The 21,194-nt window shown below is 50.6% G+C and overlaps 1 protein-coding gene across 9 annotated transcripts in view; it reads right to left on the bottom strand.

Moving 5' to 3' along the window:
- The window catches only part of LOC142590666 (uncharacterized), a 224,496-nt gene that overhangs the window by 145,544 nt on the left and 57,758 nt on the right, over positions 1–21,194 (bottom strand). For 3 of the 9 annotated variants that reach the window (XM_075703062.1, XM_075703061.1, XM_075703060.1), the window contains exon 5: positions 13,002–13,183. The exons of 5 other annotated variants lie outside the window; for them this stretch is intronic. In XM_075703062.1, the coding sequence (XP_075559177.1) occupies positions 13,002–13,183 (182 nt within the window). Of the gene's footprint in view, positions 1–1,866; positions 3,888–13,001; positions 13,184–21,194 lie in introns of those variants that run through there. One more of the 9 variants, XM_075703068.1, reaches the window with a different exon arrangement.

Consider the following 21,194-nt stretch of genomic DNA (forward strand, 5'->3'; position numbering starts at 1 on the left):
GTAAAAAGAACAGGAACGTGGCGGTTGGCGATATTTATACAGGAAGTACACATTTCGGTGCCGTCATCAGTGCTGCCATCGGCCACGCGTACGCCTCGAGTAGTCAAGGGTCATGATCACGTTATCGCGTACACTAGCCACCTCCTCACAGCAGCGGAGCGCAGCTGTTCGATTACAGATCGTGAATGCCTGGCTCTCGTCTGGGCGGTTTTCAAATTCCGCCTATACTTGTATGGCACGCACTTCTCTGTAACCACGGACCACCACGCACTCTGCTGGCTTTCCTCACTCATAATCCTACCGGCCGGCTTGGTCACTGGGCTCTGCGGCTGCAAGAATATTTCTATGCAGTAGTGTATAAGTCGGGCCGATTACATCAAGACACAGATTGCTTATCGCGTTATCCAGTGGACGAACCACCCGCCGACCCTGACCCTGATACCCGACGCTTGCATTTTCTCCGTTCCTCAGCTGCTACACGTTGCTGACAAGCAACGCCATGACACCACTTCGCGTGCCATTATTTTGTGATTCGTCCCTTCAAATGTTTGTTCTCTAGGACGGTGTGTTATACCGCCACAATGTGAACCCCAACGGTCCTGCCCTACTCCTTGTCATTTCTAAGCCCCTCCGGTCAGCTGTTCTCCAAGAACTTCATGATTTACCATCAGCAGGTCACCTTGGTGTCCCCCACACCTACGACCGGATTCACCGACGCTTTTTTTTAGCCAGGCCTTGCCCACTCCATTCGGAAATTCGTTGCAGCGTGTGAAAAATTCCTGCACCGAAAAACATTATCGATGCTCCCTGCCAGTTGCCTTCAACCGCTCAACATTCCTTCAGAGCCGTTCTTTCGCGTTGACTTGGACTTACTTGGCGCTTTCCGTCTATCCACGTCTGGCAACAAGTGGGTCGCTGTGGCGACAGACTACGCCACACGCTACGCCATCACCAGAGCGCTTCCAACAAGCTGTGCCACAGATGTCGCCCATTTTCTTTTACACGACGTGATTCTGCAGCATGGTGCTCCACATGAACTGCTCACAGACCGTGGTCCGACATTTCTTTCTCAAGTCATCGCAACATCCTGCAGTCCTGCTCCACCAAGCACAAACTTACTACGTCTTATGATCCACAGACCAATGGTCTCACCGAGCGTCTGAATCATACCCTAATAGACATGCTTGCAAAGTACGTCTCGTCCGACCGTGCTGATTGGACCTTGCCTTACCCTATGTCACTTTTGCTTATAATTCCTCGCGTCACGACACTGCCGGTTATTCCCCGCTTTTTCTGCTGTTCGGCCGAGAACCCACATTGCCACTGGACGCATCCCTTCTATCTGCCGCAGTAGAGACCAGTGAGTATGCACTTGACATCATTACCAGGGCAGCCCAAGCACGCGAAATTGCCCACGCTCGCCTCCTGACTTCTCAAGAGAAGCAACGGTGCTTGTACGATCGCCAACGCAGAGACGTCCACTTTTCGCCTGGGTCTCTGGTACTCCTGTGGTCCCCGACTCGTCACAGTGGCCTGTCAGAAAAACTCCTGCCTCAGTACACACGCCCACATCGAGTGCTGTGGGCCGTGACTCCAGTTACCTACGAAATCACCCCAGTCAATACCAGTGCCTCATCTGCCCCAACTTCCACTGACGTGCATATCGCACACCTCAAGCCATATTACTCTCCGGTTATCACCGACATTTAGGCGCCCCGGGACGGTGCCTCTGCCGCAGGGGGTAATGATACATGCATATTGCATGTTTCTTGTGGCCAATGCATGCGGGCGCCCCGACGAAGACGACGAATGCTCTGGCTCTCAAGCTGTCGGCTGAACTGGCCAGCGCTGCAGTTACCCCTCGTAAATATACTTTGCAAATAGTCTCCAGTCTTAATCCTTCGGTCGCATAACAATATAAACAAAATAAAAACAAGTGGGCCTAAGTTAAAACCTTGAGGGACCCCAGATAGAACTGTTGTGCGTGAGGAAAACGCACATTTTAACTGACACATCGCTTTTGGTTAGGAATATAGGCTTCAAGCTACGCAATTATCTTAACAGGTATGTAAGATGACACTGATTTAGTAAAATGAGAGCGTGGAGTACAGAGTCAAAGGCATTTTTAAAATCTAAATAAATGTAATCAATTCGACAACAATATTTAAGTTAAGTGGCTATATCGAGGATAAATTGTATTAACTGCATTTCGACACAAAACTATATCGAAAACCATGCTGTGTAGACAAAAACATTTGGCACAAGGTGTTTTCTTAGAATTGTATAAATACCGTAACTACTCGCATAATGATCGCACTCGCGTAAAGATCGCAGCCCTGAATTTTGTCGTCAAAATTCGATTTTTTTTTATTGCCCGTGTAATGATAGCACCCCGAACTTGCCGCAGCGATATGTCGTGTGTCAAGTCTAGCTAATAATGATCGTGCTTACCATCTGTCGAATGCTATGCAAACGACTCTTCAAGACAAAGTAAGCGGTCTGCACGCACCAAACATACTTAAGCAGATGCCCCATTTCATTCCTTTCGTCACTTTCCACACTTCCATGACAAAAAGAAGTTACAACCAAACTTGCCTTTATTATGTGTAGGCTTTATAATGGTTGTGGTCAACAACAAAAAAGGCGCCTTTTGATTCTTCTCGTCAGCACTCGAGGGCACGCAATAGATCGCGAGCGGCAACGATAGTAGCCACGTTTACACTGATACGTTAGAAGTGTACCCTATTCATACGCCGATGCTTGTAACACAGCTAAGATATTCGCCCACTGTGATGACCCTAATATGGGGACAAAGGTTCGTGTACTCAAAAGGTTCTGATGGTTCTCTTAGGCGGAGCCTCCGAGAACCCAATTGAGGACAAAGCCGTTCCTTTCGAACACACACACAAGCGTTTAATGGAACTAAAGGTGGTTAAAAAAATAAATAGAAGAAAATAGCAAACATAAAAGAAACACTCAAATACGCACCAAGGCACACATTTGGGGCTAGTGTGGAGCTAAGTAGTGCGCGAGTCCGGGCTTGCCGCGGCGGCAGGGACACACAGCAGTCTCGACGCGGCGACGCGGCGACAAGCTGACGAAAGGTGTGGCGCCGGTCTCACCAAAGGTCGTGGTGTACATTGGTTGACTGGGCGACCGGAACTGGCCAGCTCTGTCTCGGAGAAGTAAAGCAGGTGGCTCGGTGGCACGAGCAGACGGCGGCGGCGTTCTGGCCGGGCAGCTGGGTGTAGAGCTCGGGCCCGTAGCCCGACTGCTCTTGTCCTGCCCACGGGCACAGAAGCTCGAACGCCGGCCTCGGGCAGCAGGCGGCACGACAGCCGGAGGCGGCGTTCCGGCCGGGCAGCTGGCGTAGAACTCGGGCCCGCAGCCCGACTGTTCTCGTGCTGCGCACGGGCGCAGAAGCTCACCGGCCTTGAGGAGCTGGCGGCACGCTCAGGTAGACGGGCGATGCACAGGAACAGGTTGGCAGGAGGCTCCGGTCGGGTGAAGTCCTGGTGGCTCGGGTCCGGAACTCGACGGCCCGTCTTCAACGCCCGCTCCGGTGGTTGACCTCCTCCTGCCGTAGCTTCCTGGGACTCTCCTGGCGTCTCCCCTGCGTCTCCTCTGTGTCTCCTTGCGTGTCCTCTCGCTCTGCCAGCGCACCACGCTTTTTCTTCTGGTCTGGCCGATTTGGAATTCTCGGATTGGCTGCCTGACGCCCCGTGGTCTTTTCTAATTGGTTTGCTTTTCTTTTTGTTGTTTTTCATGCGCCACGTGTTCTCGTGCCGGACGCTCTTCGGCGTCGTTGTTTTCCTTCTTCCAGCATGGAATCCGCCTCGGCGCGCGCACTCAGTGTCGTCTGCTGCTGGCCGTCCCGATCACCGCACCTAGTCGCGCACCACACATCACACCCACCCTTAGCGGAAATGTGCTGTATTAGGATAGTAGTGAAGACAAATGCCGCAGTTTCCGCAGCATGCCCGCCATGTGTTTCTATGTCACTGGCGGCTAAGCGCGCCCATAGGTTTCTGTCCCCTCAAAGTGGGCGTGGCTATGTTATTGCCGCAAAATTGCCGATATTAACGATATTATTCATTACTGATACGGAATAAGCTGTTTCAATGCAGGCAATGTACTCAGGAGAAGAAAAAAAATCGCGTTCGGCGCGTTTGGCTTGCTCCACTGGCCGTCATCTTTGTTTTGGTGTCCCGCACTACATACAAAGGCAGCCGCCTATTAGTTGACCTGTTGTCATCCCGCAGCAAACGCGGAATTACCTTTTTTTTTTCTTTTCACGGGAAATTTAATCCGCGTAATGATCGCACCCCTGAATATGCGTCAATTTTTTTACAAAAGAGTGCGATAATTATGCGAGTAAATACAGTAATAAGTTCGAAATTTTTGCAGCATTCACATGTTAAAAGATAAGTCAAAAGTCTGAGGAGCCAACTTTGCTACCACTTTTGCGAACTCCAGCCAGATTTGCTGTTTTCTAGTCAATAGGGAATTCACCCTGAGATAGAGATATTTGGAATAAAACTTACAAACAAGCTAATTGAAAAAGTGCAGTTTGTTAAAATGATGTTCGAAATACTGTCAACGCCAGAAGCTGAACTTTTAATTCATATTAAATGAGATTGAGGACGACGCAACAAGCTATGGAAAGAAGAATGATGGGTGTAACGTTAAGGGATAAGAAAACAGCAGATTGTGTGAGAGAACAAACACGAGTTAATGATATCTTAGTTGAAATCAAGAAAAATAAATGGGCATAGGCAGGACATGTAATGAGGAGGGAAGATAACCGATGGTCATTAAGGATTACGGACTGGATTCCAAGGGAAGGGAAGCGTAGCAGGGGGCGGCAGAAAGTTAGGTGGGTGGATGAGATTAAGAAGTTTGCAGGGACGACATAGCCACAATTAGTACATGACCGGGGTAGCTGGAGAAGTATGAGAGAGGCCTTTGCCCTGCAGTGGGTGTAACCAGGCTGATGATGATGGTGATGAGATGCGACACCTCACGTTGAAATTGTTATGTTGGCCGCATCTCCCAGAATCCTGTCGTGGGTTCTATTGGCCGCTCTACGACTGTCATCTTGCTGCTCTTGTCACACATACATATGCTCACATCGCACACACTACCATAATTATTCGAAAATGACTTGACCTTTTTTCACGACAATGTTATTCAAAATGAGCTGTCGACCTTTATTTCCTGACCAAAGAGTCTCTACCTATAGGCGCCGTGCACGCCGACGGACGCGCCACTGGTGGCGGCCGTGCGCAGAACACGCGGGAGAGGAGCCTGGCGCGCGCCGTAGTTTGTTGTGTGGTTGATCGTGCTTCTCTGTCTTATTCACGTTTTCAGAGCAAGATAGGCAACACCATTCGCACGTGTGAGGCGGCCAAAGCTTCAGGGAATGTTGAAGAAGAATTGTTGCAGGCTGGGGGGCTCAAATACCGGTGAAAACGTGCCGGCGATACGGTTCTAATCATCCCCGGCAAAACCTCATCAGCGGGAGCAACGGTAGCAAAAATGGATCGTCGCTTCGAAGGGAAATTTCTTGTTCTCATCCTTTACTTTGTCTCGTCGGTTTTTTTTTTACACTCTATCATAGGTAGACGCGTGAGCAACTAAGTTCGTCTGCAGTGCAGCATGAGGTTTAAAGACATTTCGCTAAATTTCGGAATGCTGTTTGCCGCTTATATTGGTTTCCGCTTCTTTACCACGTTGCGCTAGCTAGGCAGCACGACTGCACGAGCGCAGTGCGTTGTATGTTAAAGCTACTGAAGTTTGCAAGAACTGAAATTGTTGGTTTCATGTGGCGCGGTAAATCCTCGCACCAGCTGTCGCGCACTTCATGTTTCTACATCTATTTTATGGGGCTTCGCCTATCTTTAACTGTTGCTAGTTGCTGCATGCATAACTCTTGTCGATTCTTTTGAGCTGTGAAATTTTCACGCTGCCTTGTTTGTAAAGGGTATAAATAACGCTCTGTCTTATCGGAATGATACCAAGGAAGTGCTTCTTTAACAGGTTTATTCTTTTCACCCGAGGGCATCTTAGATATTGTTTGCGTTTTTGGAAATCTGATTAAAAAATAGGTAGTTCAGGGCGAGAATTGCTAATAGCTGCTGCATATGGTATTTTTGTTCCAGTCCCGTTTGGGACTGGAACAAGTTCGCGTCCTGTTTGGGAAGTCATCACACCTGGATGCTGCCTGAGCAAACTTAACACGCCGAGTGATTTGTTTGTTTCACAACGTAGTCCCTTCTTGCATGTGAGTTTTGTACTCAACTGAATTCTTTCTTATACTTACGCTGCATACCACTAAACGGGGGCTTGCCGCCAGCGCTCATCTAGTTTGACTGGCGCTGCTCTGCCTTTAAATATATCGTGTGGCACCTCTCTCTAGTAATATAAAAAGTACTGAAAAGTTAGTCAGTCTTTAGCTTTGTACGTTTCCAAGCAGCTCCGTTGCGGAATTTAATATTGCACAAACTGTAGTTCGTCGGCGTATGCAGCAGAATTGCATCGGTGGTACAGCACTAACACGCGCTTTTATTAACCCGTGTGTTTGGTGAATTCGTTGGCTAGTGTACGCGTTTCCATCAATAAATTGGCAATTACTCTTCTTGAGGCGACTTCGACTGCAGTTATTCGGCGATGCCACATGTATTCATCGGCAGAAAAATAACAACGGCACATGCAGAGATTGCACCGTGTGGATTTGTTTGATATAAGTCTGCACTAACGACGGGTGCTTATTATTCAGGTACAGAAGCAGCATTGCGGCAAGGGTAGAATAAAAAAAAAACATCGAGAGATCGCATCACTCAACATTTATCGGCTAGTCAACATGAGCTCCACGTCGTGTAAATGGGGTTCATGGCGTTTGTCAGCGGGACACACCTTGCACGTATGTGGACCATGTTGTCCCAAACACCGGTAACATCGTGTTCATACCCGCTCGTACAGAGGTCAGCATCTTCCCTACAGCTGTCACCGTAGAAAAAGCAGCCTGGCACACGAACAAAGGAGAAATCGCAGCCGCAAACTTCAGTCATCCTTGCTGCAAAGGGTTGTCGTCTGCTACTGCTCCCGCGTGTACCGTTGGAAGCGTCCGCTAGGTGGCTTTCAGTGGCGCCTCTATAGGCGGTGCACGAGGTGTATATTCAAGGACAGAGCTAGCAAAATGCCGATTTAACAGAGTTGCTCTGTCGCACCCACTGTAAGACCAGTCTGAAGATTATCCAGACTGGCTTTAAAAAATCATGCACATTGAACACACTCAACAGCACTGAGGAAGATGTCATTTGGGCTGCCGAGGATGCCTGAAAAGTATCCGACAAGGACGATTTTTCTGGCAGTTTCCACAAGGATGCAGCTTGTGGCATTGACTAGTGAGATTCAGTAGCCAACCTTACGTTAGATAAAGTGTGTTGTGTTCAAAGTTGTCCATTATTTTTTTTTCTTAGACATGAGCTGACCTATATTTCAATTGTTCTTTTTTATTTCTCGGCAAGTTCAATATCTAAGGGTCGACCTATAGTTGTGTTCTACCTATATACAAGTACACACAGTAGTACTGTATTTGATTTACCCAAACATGTTGGTCGACCCGATAACACTTTGCAGAAACCCAAACAATGCTGGAAAGCCAGGTGCATGAAAAATTATTCGCGTAACATTGATTCCCAAACTGTGTCGGATACGTGCTATTTTTTATTTCAAAATGGCTAGACTACTGTATTTTTCTAATCTAGGACGACCTTTCTTCCAAGAAAATGGGCCTGAATATTGCCTGCGCATTACAACCAGATACGAAATCAAAACCACATTCGCAGTGTTGGCGACAGCATACTGTCAAAGCAGTCAGATGTAGCATCATAGCCTTCATAAAATGGCGACAGCACAATTTTGTGTTGCTGTCAGTTCACCTTGTGCTCGACTATGATCTTGGGCAGTATGTTCCCCCCCTTATGCAATGACCCTTCCAGGGGTCTTTAAGGGCCAGTAAATGATGATGATGATACTATTGTTTTAACGAGATTTCACATAACTCGACACTGGCTGCACCAGCGTAATAGGCCCCAGCATTTCTGGTGCTGTGCGAAGCTTGCTTTCCGCACACAGTGCCAGGAACACTTCTGGATGCATATTTCGACAAGTCAAATGTAGAGACTCGTGAAAATGATTTCTAACAGTGATAGCTAAAGAATACTGGCCCTGTGTACTTGGTATCTGTGGCTAATGAAGTGCAAGTGGTGATGACGTGCCAATTTAATTACCAAAGTACCTTAAAAAATTCATCTGTGAAAGCAAATTCTGCACGTCTTTTTCGGATCATATACGTGGAGTGCATGCTATATTTTTTTTAACCGGCAGCACACTGCATTCAAGTGCACATTTATTGTCTTGCTTTAAGCCCACAAAGATTGCCTATGGTTTAGATTCAAGGGCCCGTTATAAATCGGAGAAATATAGTAGATGCGCAAATAACTATCTTGAATGAAAATAGAAATCACCTGTCTAAAGCTTGTGGGGTCTCACACATGCCTTTGGGACAAAGGAATGGCAACACAGTAATTCGGACAACCACAAGGGCATTTATTGTGCCTTTTATACACCAATCTATAGCCAGCCGAATTACTACCAATAGAACATGCCGATGGGCGCGCGACAAATCGAGCAAGTTCGACTTGCCGCGACTGGATAGTAAATGAATATGTTCGCCCACACACACACACCAACAGCTATTAGTTCGCGCGTACAGTCATGCAAACAGTAACGCAATCAAACTGTCACGATCCACCAGGGTTCGTGAACAAGGGAGGGCTCGAGGCACCCTCCGATAGACGGACGCTCCGCAGCGTGGTGGTGCTGAACGATGACTGACCGGCGAGCAGCCGTGCTCGTCGGTGTTTATTGAGGTGCGGTGACCAATGTTGCCTGCCGAGCTCTAGCAGGCCACCAAGCCTGGCGGCGAACGAACATTACGCCTGTGGGCGTCACAGGCTTGCTACACCCCCTTACCCCCAGTTTGCTTGTTAAAGAAAAAAACAAAGGTCCATGTTTTGAATACGAGGCTCTGTCTCACCCCTAGCTGGGTCGACGGTGCCTGCTATCAAGGCCAGTAACGGTCCGGTGGCCTCCGCCGTCGAGTAATCCGCCTGGGCACCGGTGTTGATGGGTCGGGTGTGGCAACGCCAGGTGCTGCGTGGGCCAGCCTCGCTCCATCCGGAGGGTCCGTAGTGGTCGGGCTCGTGAGTGGTGCCGAGCTCGACACCGGTCCAACGGGTGCCGCACCACTGGCTACGGTTGCCGCCTCCGAGGTAGGTGGTGCTCCGCCGGAAGCGACTGGTGCTGCCGCTAGTCCTCTTGCGGGCTGGAACTCAGTGGCAGTCGAAAGTGCTGGCCAAGTACCGAGGCAAGGCCTGACATGGTCGGCGTGTCAGTGCCACATGGCCCCTTTTGGCATGCGGACGAGCAGCGATGAGGCGCTGGCAGGAGACACCACCTGTCCGGCAGACCAGGGTGGGCCAGGACGGAAGTTCCTGGCGGAGACTGGAGCTCCCGACTCTGGCAAAGGCCCGGGACGGCACCCTTGGTCAGCAGCCAGCTTCTGCTTCAGCTGCTTCAAGAACACTGCAGATCGGAGGTCCGGATGCAAGACTTCCAAGGGTGTCTTGACCATCCGATCCAGCACGAGCTCACAGTGGGCACGGCCCATGACATCGTGGGGCGTGGTCCGGTATTGAAACAGTATCCGGGCAACCTGCGTCCGGAAATCCCCAGTCTGACTCTTCTTGAGCTTGTCTTGATGGTTTGCACCACCCGCTCGGCTGCACCATTTGAAACAGGGTGGTACGGCGGAACCATCATCCGGCGGATTCCGTTTTTTGTCAGCCAGGCCAGGTACCTTGTGCTGGCGAAAACGGGACCATTGTCGGATACGATGACATCCGGCAACCCCTGGGCGGCGAAGACCTATCGTAGTGCTGCAATGGTCGCGCCTGCTGATGGAGTGGTGACAGGTAGAACCTCCACCCACTTCGAAAAGGCGTCCACAAGCACCAGGAAGTAATGGCCCTTGAAGGGTCCCCCAAAACCCACATGTAGGCGGGACCTAGGGTCTCTGTGGGAACGGCCAGTGGGTGCCTTTCACATGACGCGAGGCTCGCTGATGCTCCTGGCAGATTTGGCAGCTCTGCACCACATGCAGGCTGGCATCCGGGTACTCTGGCAGATGAATGCCCAGTGCATGAATCCAATTTCGGCCCAGCAGCGTCGGCGACGACCCCTTTGTTAAGTAAAGAGGAAGGGTTGCCTCCCTGTCGCCAAAAGGAACGCTGACCTGTGCCTGACCCTGAACCTGGGAGAGTTGCCCGGAGGAGCTGCGCAGCATCACGCCCGAAGCCTCGACGGACACGCCGGGGAAAGCACGCTTGAAGAGCTTCCCGGCCATTACAGACACGCTGGCCCCTGTGTACAGCTCCATGAAAATGGGGTGCCCGCAGATTTCGACGGTCAGCATGTATGGCGGCAAAGACAACGGTACAAAGCCTGTGTCCCACATGTCGAAAATCGGCGTGTCCTCGGCCATGACGTTGAGCCTGGCCGAGGAAGAACTTGAGCTTGCTGCTGCATGCCTCCGCCGCATACCTTTGCGACGGTTACCCTGGCCGCGGGCTTGTGTTGTACCTGGGCTTGAATCAGGCTGCTGCTTGCTGTTCGTTCTCCCCCTTCGGCATACACGTGCCAGGTGCCCAGTTTTCCCGCACGTAAAGCATTGTGCTTGAGAGAACTGGCACTGTGAAGGGGAGTGGGCATCACCACAGCGACAGCAGGTACTGCACTTTGTCGCCAAATCGTTCACCGCCGCTTCCGCTGACGGTGAGCCAGTCGCACGGGAAATGTCGCCGGCGTCCTTGGCGGCAGCTTCCATTGCCAACGCTGCCTTCACGGCGTCGTCCAGCGAGGGGTTGGGAAGCTCCAGCAGTCGCGTCTGCATGGCGGTGTTGTTGATGCCGCAGACAAAACGGTCCCGGAGTAGCGAGTCCAGCTGATCCCCAAAGGCGCAGGCACTCGCTAACCCTCGTAGCATTGCCGGAGGGTCTCTACTTCCCGGCGGCTCCAGTTGTTGAAGCAGAAACGCTCCATTAGTATGGACGGTGCTGGGTTAAAATGCGAGCGCAGTATGGCAAGCAGCTCACCCAGCGTCTTAGCGTGCGGCGTGGCTGGCTTGAGAAGTAAAGCCAGCCAAGTCTGCAAGAGGCTGAAGACGCGGGTCCCGCAGCTGGCCAGGAAAATGTCCCGCTGTTTGGCCACGGGTGTGTTATTTGCCTGGAAGAACACGTGGACTTGCTCCTCGTAAATTTGCCAGGCGGACCCATCTCCCTCGAACGGCTCGCGCCTTCTGTACAGCGGCATGGCGACAGCAACGGGGGGGGGGGGGCAATGTTTCGCGGCTCGCGGCAGCGTGGGACGATCCGTGGGTCCTCGTAGCCAGTGTCACGATCCACCTTGGTTCGTGAACAAGGGAGGGCTCGGGGCACCCTCCGATAAACAGACGCTCCGCAGCGTGGTGGTGCTGAATGACGACTGACCGGCGAGCAGCCGTGCTCGTCGGTGTTTATTGCGGTGCAGTGACCAATGTTGCCTGCCGAGCTTTAGCAGGCCACCTAGCCTCGCTGTGAACGAACATTATGCCTGGGGGCGTCACATGCTTACTACACAAACGATCCTGTTCGTCCATACTGGTGTTGTGCTCTTAAGTCTACGTCAGGATGGTCCCACGAAGCATAGATTGGCATACGCGTGGAAGGTTCGCGCTGCTCGCCGACCCCAAGCCCAAGAGGAAGACCCTAATACTTGTCAGGCTCGAGTAACCAGTAACCCCAGCGTTAGGTAGCATTACCAACATCGTAATATGCTGCAACCACACCAACAGCTGCTGGCGCAATGCCGTGTGGCAAAGCCAGATTACAGCAAAATGGGAGTCATGTGGGGAAAACAACACCAGGGGACGCGTGAGAGTCGAACATCCCCGCAAGCTATGATGTATATTCATGAGAACAATCCAGTTTGTCACCCTATACAGTGACAAACTGCTCTTCTGCAACGTATTCTCCAAAGCTTCATGCTACCTTCAGATTACAGTGGTTAAAATACATACAGGGCTGCTTATACATGCACACCTTCCTGTCGTCATATGTGCTAGGTAGGAACCTGGGCAAACAAGAGGGAGGAATACGTGCTGTAGGGAACTTCAACAGCAATTTTAACTAGTGCTGCAGTGCGCTCGTTATTCTAATAAAAGAGGTGCTTAGAAGTGCCTCTTAAGTGTTAACTAGGCTATAGGGTAAGAGTTTAGAGTAGAATGTAAGTAAAGCACATAGCAATTGGCCATTGAAATGACACAATCAGCAAAAGTATTGCGGCAAAGACTAACAATATTGAGGCAATGGTTAAGCCTTTTTGACGAGTGTTGTCTCCAGGCAACGTGCCAGAAAAGAATTTTTTTCATGCTGAGAGAACGAGAGAAGGAGAAAACTTTATTTGGAGTCCTTGCTGGGTCGAGGGAAGCGGGTGGCCGGGAGACTAGCCCCATCAGAGCCTCCCTTCCTCAAGCGGCGGCCAGCCAGACTATCCAGAGTTGATCCTCTGGGCATTCGCTGAAGAGCATGGTCTCCCATTGCTCGGGCATGACGATTCGGAATGCAGGATTGGTGCTGTGTTTGGTGAGGTGTTGTTCTGTGGGGCATGCCCAGATAATGTGGCAAGATCTGAGCATGGCACGTGGCATGTTTTGCAGCTTTGTGTGAAGGCATCGAGGTAGATGTGATGATAAAGGGATGGTGTAGGAAAGGATCGCGTCTGTAAGAGCTGCCACGTGGTCAATTGATGCTTGTTGAGAGACTTGTCGTGAGGGGGGAATTTGAAGCGGGCTTTACAGTAATACGTGAAGATCTCGCCACAGGTGAATATACACTCACACACTTGGCTGTGCCAAGAGGCCACGGCCTTGCGATCAGGGGCTTGCATATGGTCAGGCCATCCGGAAAACTGCTGTCCCGAAGAGGAGTGACATGCCCGGTGGATGCTTGCTCAGGCAGCGCCGTGTGCAGCTTCGTTTCCGGTAAGACCTGCGTGGCTCCGGGTCCAGAACAGGTGGACGCTGCGGCAATGGGAGGGGTGTGCCGGTGAGAATGTGGTGCGCTTGGGATGTGATGAGCCCTCGCACGTAGGATGATGATGATGTGTAGTGTTTTATGGCGCAAGGGCCAGGTTTGGCCAAAGAGCGCCATGACAAGTGGTAGTGTTAACGATGTATTATGAAAGATGTGACTTGGCTGTAAAGTGGCCTAAAAATAGTCGCTGTAAAGTGCGTAAAATCTACGTGCTATAATATTGTTACAAGCACGGGGAAAAGGGGTTTATTTAGACGTGCGAGGGCAGGAACGGCAGGCTACTAAAAACAGGAATGGCCGCTGCACAGTCTTCGTTCTCCTCTTCCCCTCTCTTCTTGATCCCCGCGTCCCTTTGACGCGCTTGGACGTAACATACCTCCCCTCGCAGACAAAGCCCCCTGGGCGAGTCAACTAGCTTGTCGTGGCGTACATGATTTCAACCGTGCGACATGCGCGACTTGTGTCCTAGCAGAACGTCTACCAGTGTTCGTGAGGCGCGCGAGAGTATAGTTCACTTTGCTGACTTTGTCGATGACTACATACGGTCCATCGTAGTTTGCCAGCAGCTTTTGACACAAACCGCGCTTCCTTGTGGGAGTCCAAAGCCAAACGAGATCACCAGGGTGATATGTAACAGGCCGATGTCGTGCGTCGTAGCGGGCTTTGGAGTTTTCTTGTGATGCCAAAGTCCGCAGACGCGCAAGTCGCCGAGCCTCTTCCGCGAGGCATAGCGTATCGGCGACCGTAGGATTTTCGTGGTGGTAAAAGGGGAGGACAGTGTCGAGCGTATACTGGGGCGGCCGAGCATATAGAAGGAAAAAGGGGCTGTAGCCGGTTGTCTCGTGCTTGGCGGTGTTGTAGGCGTAAGTGATAAACGGTAAAACTTCATCCCAATTCTTGTGATCGGACGCAACATACATGGAAAGCATATTGGTGATTGTTCGATTAGTGCGCTCAGTGAGGCCGTTCGTTTGCGGATGATACGGCGTCGAGTGCCGGAGGTGCGAGTTACATAAACGCACAAGCTCTTCCACGATATCCGCCGTGAATTGACGTCCCCGGTCGCTTATGATAACACCAGGCGGTCCATGTCGTAGAACAATAGCGTGAAGTAAGAAAAGCGACACTTCGGTGGCAGTTGCTGATGGTATAGCCGCCGTCTCGCAATAGCGTGTGAAATAGTCGGCGCAGACAATTATCCAGCGGTTCCCCTTAGATGACTTTGGAAAAGGGCCTAACAGATCAATACCAACTTGCCGAAAGGGTGAGCTGGAAGGCGGCACAGGTTGAAGGAGACCAGATGGGGCAGTGGTTGGGCGTTTCCGACGTTGGCACTGTATGCAGCTGGCGACATAAAGCTCAACCGAATGTCGCATCCGGGGCCAGTAAAAGCGTTCTTGAATGCGATAAAGTGTGCGCACAGTGCCTAAGTGACCGGAGGTAGGGTCATCGTGCATAGCCTGAAGGATTGCTGGCCGGAGACGCTCCGGCACCACTAGAAGGAAGCGTGCACCCGTGCTTGAGTAGTTCTTCTTGTACAGGAGCCCGTCACGTACACAGTAGCTGCTTGTTGCACTTGAATGGGCAGAAGTAAAGAGTGGCTCCAATTTAGTGTCTGTCCGTTGTTCTGCTTTGAATGCATCGATATCTGGAAAAGCGGGTGTCACAGAAGCGACGAGATGATCAAAATCGTCTGCATCGCAGTCCGTCGTGGCAAGCGGCATACGGGAAAGGCAGTCTGCGTCAGCGTGTTTTCGGCCACTCTTGTAGGAAACAGTGAAGTTATATTCCTGCAACCTCAAAGCCCAGCGCGCAAGGCGACCACAAGGGTCGCGAAGGTTCACGAGCCAGCACAGGGAATGGTGGTCTGTGACGACTTGGAATGGGCGTCCGTACAAGTACGAGCGAAATCGCTGAACCGCAAAGATTACAGCGAGGCATTCTTGTTCTGTCACCGTGTAGTTGCGTTCAGGTTTGCTTAATGAGCGACTTGCATAAGCAATCACGTGCTGACGGTCGTCATAGCGTTGGACCAAGACGGCACCCAGACCAACGCCACTAGCATCTGTGTGGATTTCTGTTGGCGCAGTAGGATTAAAGTGGCGAAGGATAGGTCGGGAGGTTAACAGGAACTTCAGCTGACGAAATGCAGAATCGCACTCGGGTGTCCACTCAAACCGTGCGTCTTTATGTAGCAGATTTGTCAGAGGATAAGCGACGTCAGCAAAACCAGGAATAAATCGGCGAAAGTAAGAGCAAAGACCCAGAAAACTACGAAGTTGCTTCACTGACTGCGGTGCACTGAATGCCTCGACAGCTGCCGTCTTGAGGGGATCAGGCCGGATACCGTCTTTGTCAACAAGATGTCCCAGCACAAGTGTTTGACGGTCACCAAAGTGACATTTCTTGGAGTTCAGAACCAGGCCAGCGTTTTTGATGCAGTCGAGGACAATATCCAGGCGCGTATTGTGCTCATTGAATGTGCGCCCAAATATAACAACGTCGTCAAGATAGCACATACAGATGTTCCACTTTAACCCACGTAGAATGGTGTCCATGAACCTTTCAAAGGTTGCTGGAGCGTTGCACAACCCAAATGGCATCACATTGAATTCGAATAATCCATCCGGGGTTATGAAGGCTGTTTTCTCCTTGTCTGCCGGGTGTATCGGGATTTGCCAATATCCTGAGCGCAGGTCCACTGAAGAAAAATAAGAGGCCGAATGCAGGCAATCAATTGCATCATCAATCCGGGGCAGGGGGTAGACATCCTTCTTAGTCACGGCGTTTAATCTTCGATAATCGACGCAAAATCTCCAGTTACCGTCTTTCTTTCTGACAAGTATGACCGGAGCTGCCCAAGGACTCGAGGACTCTTGTATTATTCCATTTTTCATCATGTCATTCACTTGTTCCCCGATGATCTTCCGCTCGTTAGGCGACACGCGATAAGGCTTTTGCCTGATCGGGCGCGCAGATCCCGTATCGATAGTATGGCGTGTTCGTGACTCGGGGATCGAGAACGCTTTGTCCGGCTGCGCAAAGTCAAACACTGACAGATGCTTAGAAAGCGTATCCACCAAGGTATGGCGCTCCCTTGTGCTGAGTGACTTGTTTATCATAGACAGAAGCTTTTTGTCTGAGACGTGGCGAAGGTCAGCAGGTTCACACGGCCGATCTGTTAGTACGGCTACGGACGAAGACGTGTATTCTGTAAAGTAGGCGAGTTTCAAGCCGTCTGGAAGCAGGATGGGTTCTGCCGAGCAGTTGGCCGTCCACAAGCCAGCACGCCCGTTGCCGATGGATACCACACAATGAGGGACAAAAACGTTCTTCTTCATACAATTAAGATGCATTGGCTCTACGGAGGCATCAAAACTGTCTGGAACTTCACCGCGACACACAACCGGCACGCACACAGAGGTGGACGCAGGCACAACAGTATCTGCAGACACACAAAGTTCACCTTGACGGCAAGTCTCCTCTAAGAGCCCGGACGAAACATGGCCATCGACGCAAACTTCCCCCGTGCGACAATCGACGGTCGCACCACACTGTCGCAAAAAGTCGATGCCCAAAATCACTTCGTGCGTCGATCGGGGAATAACTACAAACTCCGTCGCGAAAATTCCACCAGCCAAGGATACGTCAGCAGTGCACACACAAACAGGGCGCAACGACTCGCCGCTCACTCCACAAAACGTTGCAGCCTGGTCCCACCGAAATACAACTTTACGCCCCAACCGACCTTTAAAACCGAGACTCATTACGGATACAGTTGCTCCGGTATCCACTAAAGCCATTGTAGGAACACCATCAACAAGTACATGAACTTTGTTCTTAATCATAGCAACTGCGGGGGGCATTTCTGTCGATAGCACGTGTCGAGCGACCTCACCCCCATCGGCCGCGCTAGCTAGTTTTCCGGTTGTGAAGGCGAGGAGGAGCGGCGCACTGGCGATGGCGATTGACGTAAACGCGGTGCACGAGAAGTTGGCGGTGGCGTCAAACTCCTGTCAGATGCCGGCGAGCGGCTCCTGAAGCTTCTCTGCCAGTAATCGTTGCCAGGAGGGAAGCCAGCTGACCAAGAGGTGGTGTACGGCTGTTGAGTTGTCCTCGTAGGAGGTGTGGGCCTTGTTGAAAATCCGGATCGACCATTCCACGTTGTTGGGCGACGATTGCAAAACCTCGCTATGTGGCCCGCGACACCGCATTGGAAACACACCGGCAGATGCCTCGAATTGCGATGTTCTTCCATGTAGTCGCGCATGTTACTGTCGACTGCATAGACAGCAGGTGGGTGACATTCATCATGGCTAGGCATCGGCCGCCGGGAGGCCTGCGTGCGGCGTGGGTGTTGGCCGTAGTCATGACCTTGATAGCTCATGGTCCCTCTCGTTTGTGGGGTAGACCTATACTCCATGGTCGCTGAGTGAACCGTGGGTTGCCATGCGGTCGAAACGGCCGTGTTTCTCATCTCGTGTGGTGAGTACGCGCCAGTGATGCCGGGTGTGCAACGGTACATCTCTTCCTGATGGAGCAACTCTTCGCGAACAATCTGCCGTATAGTGGATGGAAGGTCAACACACGAGCTCGGGTCTACACTCGCCACCGTCGTGACATTAGCCAGGCGACCAAACTTCGGTATTATCCGTCGCATCTTCAACGTCTCAAAGGTCCTGCAGTGGCGAATGACGTCAGACACGGAGTCCAAGCTTTCCTTGCCGATCAAAAAATTGTAGACGTCTTCGGCTATTCCTTTCAACAAATGTCCCACTTTGTCATCTTCAGACATCTGAGAGTTGACTATTTTACACAATTTCAGCACTTCTTCGATATAAGTCGTACAGGTCTCGCCGGGAATCTGAGCTCTTTGCGAAAGCGTCTGTTCAGCGCGTTTCTTTTTTGCGCTAGAGTCTCCAAAACACGCTCTGAGCTCCTCGACGAAAAGCTCCCACGAAGTGAGCGTGTCTTCGTGATTCTCATACCAGACGAGCGCTGTGTCGGTAAGGGAAAACACAACATTGGACAACTGTGCGGTCGAGTTCCAACCGTTAGACCGGCTCACCCTTCGGTAGTTCGTGAGCCACTCGTCGACATCTTCTCCGGCTTTTCCTCCGAAAGTGAGTGGCACCCGGTAGTATTGCCACGGAACACCAGGTGTTGGCCTTGAAGCCGCGTCAGATCCTTCGGGAATCTGGCAGGCGTATTCAGGCATGGCAGGTGAGGGTGGCGGAAGTCCGGCAAGTCGACGGCTTCGGCGAAGTTGTAGCAGCGTAGGCTCCGTGATTACGAGGTTTACCCCGCACCTCCACCAATTTGTTACAAGCACGGGGAAAAGGGGTTTATTTAGACGTGCGAGGGCAGGAACGGCAGGCTACTAAAAACAGGAATGGCCGCTGCACAGTCTTCGTTCTCCTCTTCCCCTCTCTTCTTGATCCCCGCGTCCCTTTGACGCGCTTGGACGTAACAATATTATGGCGATGATTAATGACGAATACTATGAACATTAAAATCAATCGTAGGAGAATGATGCAAAATAGAAAAATATAGGATGGTAAAATTACTTGGAGCACTGCTGCCTAGCCAGAGCTCTTGCAGCACAAGGGCCTAGAGGCATGTGCAGTATGAAAGAGCTATCACAGCGGCATCCTCTGAAGAGAGGACCCGCTACGAACATGTGGGGCTAACAACATGCAAGACAACATCTTTCAGAAAACTTAGGACTGTGTTGGTGTTAAATAAAGGTTCTGGGCCGAGTAGCATTACGGGGTGTAGGGGGATGTGCTGCCGGTATGCAAGGGAAAAATGTTTCCTTCTCTCAGATTCGGCTGCCCGACACTCCAGGAGGACATGGAGGACGGTCAGCCTCTCCCCGCATCTACCGCAGGTTGGAGGCTCGTCTCCCGTGAGTAAAAAGTTATGTGTGCCAAAAGTGTGTCCTATTCTTAGACGGCAGAATAGGACATCTGTCCGGCGGGATTTTGTTACAGGAGGCCAGAAACCTAATTGTGGCTTTATTACATGCAGTTTATTATTTATTTCCTCGTCCCACATGCGTTGCCAGTGGTTTCGTAGTTTCCTTCTTAGCAAAGGCTTCAGGTCTGTGACAGGGACCGAAGCAGTAGGGTTAACTGCATGCAATGAAATTGATGTGGCCATCTGGTCGGCTAGAACGTTTCCCTCGATGCCCCTATGTCCAGGCACCCAGCATATAATCACATGTTGGTTAGATATGTATGCTTTACATAGTGCGGAGTAGAGTTCAATAAATACTGGATTTTTGTGATTAAAGAAAGACATCAAGGCCTTGACAACACTGAGGGAGTCCGTAAATATAATTGATTTCTGGAGTTGTGATTTATTTATATGCTTTACGGCCGACAGCAGTGCGTAGGCCTCAGCCGTAAAGATACTAGTTTCCGGATGCAGTACGTCGGATTCCGAGAAGGATGGACCGACGGCTGCATAGGACACCCCGTCGTGTGACTTTGATGCGTCTGTGTAGAACTGCGTGCAGGAGTATTTGTGCTGGAGTTCCCGGAAATGCATTTGGATTTCAATCTCTGGAGCATGCTACTCCCAAGGAGGTAGCAGCTTGGCTGGATGCATTAGGCGAAGCTCGAGGAGTGGAACGTGCATTTCTTCACTAAGCTCCCTCACACGCAGCGAGAAAGGCTGTCTTACGGAGGGACGATTGCGAAAGAGTGTAGCGTATGTCATGTCATTAATGGTATTAAAACAGGGATGTTGATTATTTGAGTGGACTTTCAGAAAATATGTTTGGCTGATGTATGTTCTCTGCAGATGAAGTGACCACTCATTTGATTCTACATATAAACTTTGTATGGGACTCGTTCTGAAAGCGCCAGTGGCCAATCGGATTCCTAGATGGTGGACTGGGTCGAGCATCTTTAGTGCTCTCGGGGCGGCAGAGTGATAAATCACGGCGCCATAGTCTAGTCGTGATCGAATGAGGCTTTTATATAGTCATTAAGCACTTCCTGTCACTACCCCATGTAGTCTGGGATAGAAGTTTAATTATGTTCATTGTTTTTAGGCATTTTTCTTTCAGATTTTTTAATGTGGGGGACGAAAGTGAGTCTGTAGTCAAGTATGACACCTAGAAATTTCTGTTCTTTGTTTGCAGGTATCTGTTGTCCAAGCAGTTCTATGCAAGGATCTGGGATAAGTCCTCTCTTTCTTGTAAAAAGAACACAAGAGCTTTTGTTAGGATTGATCTTAAATCCATTCCTGTCTGCCCACATTGACACTTTGTTCAGGCCATGCTGTACCTGTCTCTGGCAGACTGCGAGGTTACAAGATTTGAAAGCTATTTGAATGTCGTCCACGTTGACAGAGTAAAAGATGGCGGGTGGTAATGAAGCACGAAGCGTGTTCATCTTCACGATAAAAAGCGTGCAGCTGAGCACGCCTCCTTGGGGTACACCTGTTTCTCGCGTAAAAGGACGTGAGAGTGCATTGCCGACTTTTACCCGGAAGGTACGATTTGACAGATAGCTTTCTATTATATTAAGCAAATTACCGTGGATGCCCATTTCTGACAGGTCTCTTAAGATTCCGTAACGCCACGTTGTGTCATACGCCTTTTCCATATCGAGAAATATCGAGAGGAAGAACTGTTTATGTATAAATGCGTCCCGGATATTTCCTTCAATACGTACAAGATGGTCGGTTGTGGAGCGCCCTTCTCGGAAGCCACACTGATAGGGATCAAGCATTTTTTTCTGTTCAAGGAAATGGATCAGTCGCCGATTTATCATTTTTTCAAATACCTTACACATGCAACTTGTGAGGGCTATCGGGCGGTAGCTTGCCACTGAGGAAGGATCTTTGCCTTGTTTTAAAACAGGGACCGCAATGGCTTCTTTCCATGCGGTCGGAAGGTACCCTGCGTCCCAGATAGTGTTGAAAAGTGTAAGTAGTGTCACTTGCGTGTCATTGTGTAAGTTTTTCAGCATTTCGTACATGATTCTA

The sequence above is a fragment of the Dermacentor variabilis genome, chromosome 8 (genome assembly GCF_050947875.1).
Source record: "Dermacentor variabilis isolate Ectoservices chromosome 8, ASM5094787v1, whole genome shotgun sequence".
Lineage (NCBI taxonomy): Eukaryota > Metazoa > Arthropoda > Arachnida > Ixodida > Ixodidae > Dermacentor > Dermacentor variabilis.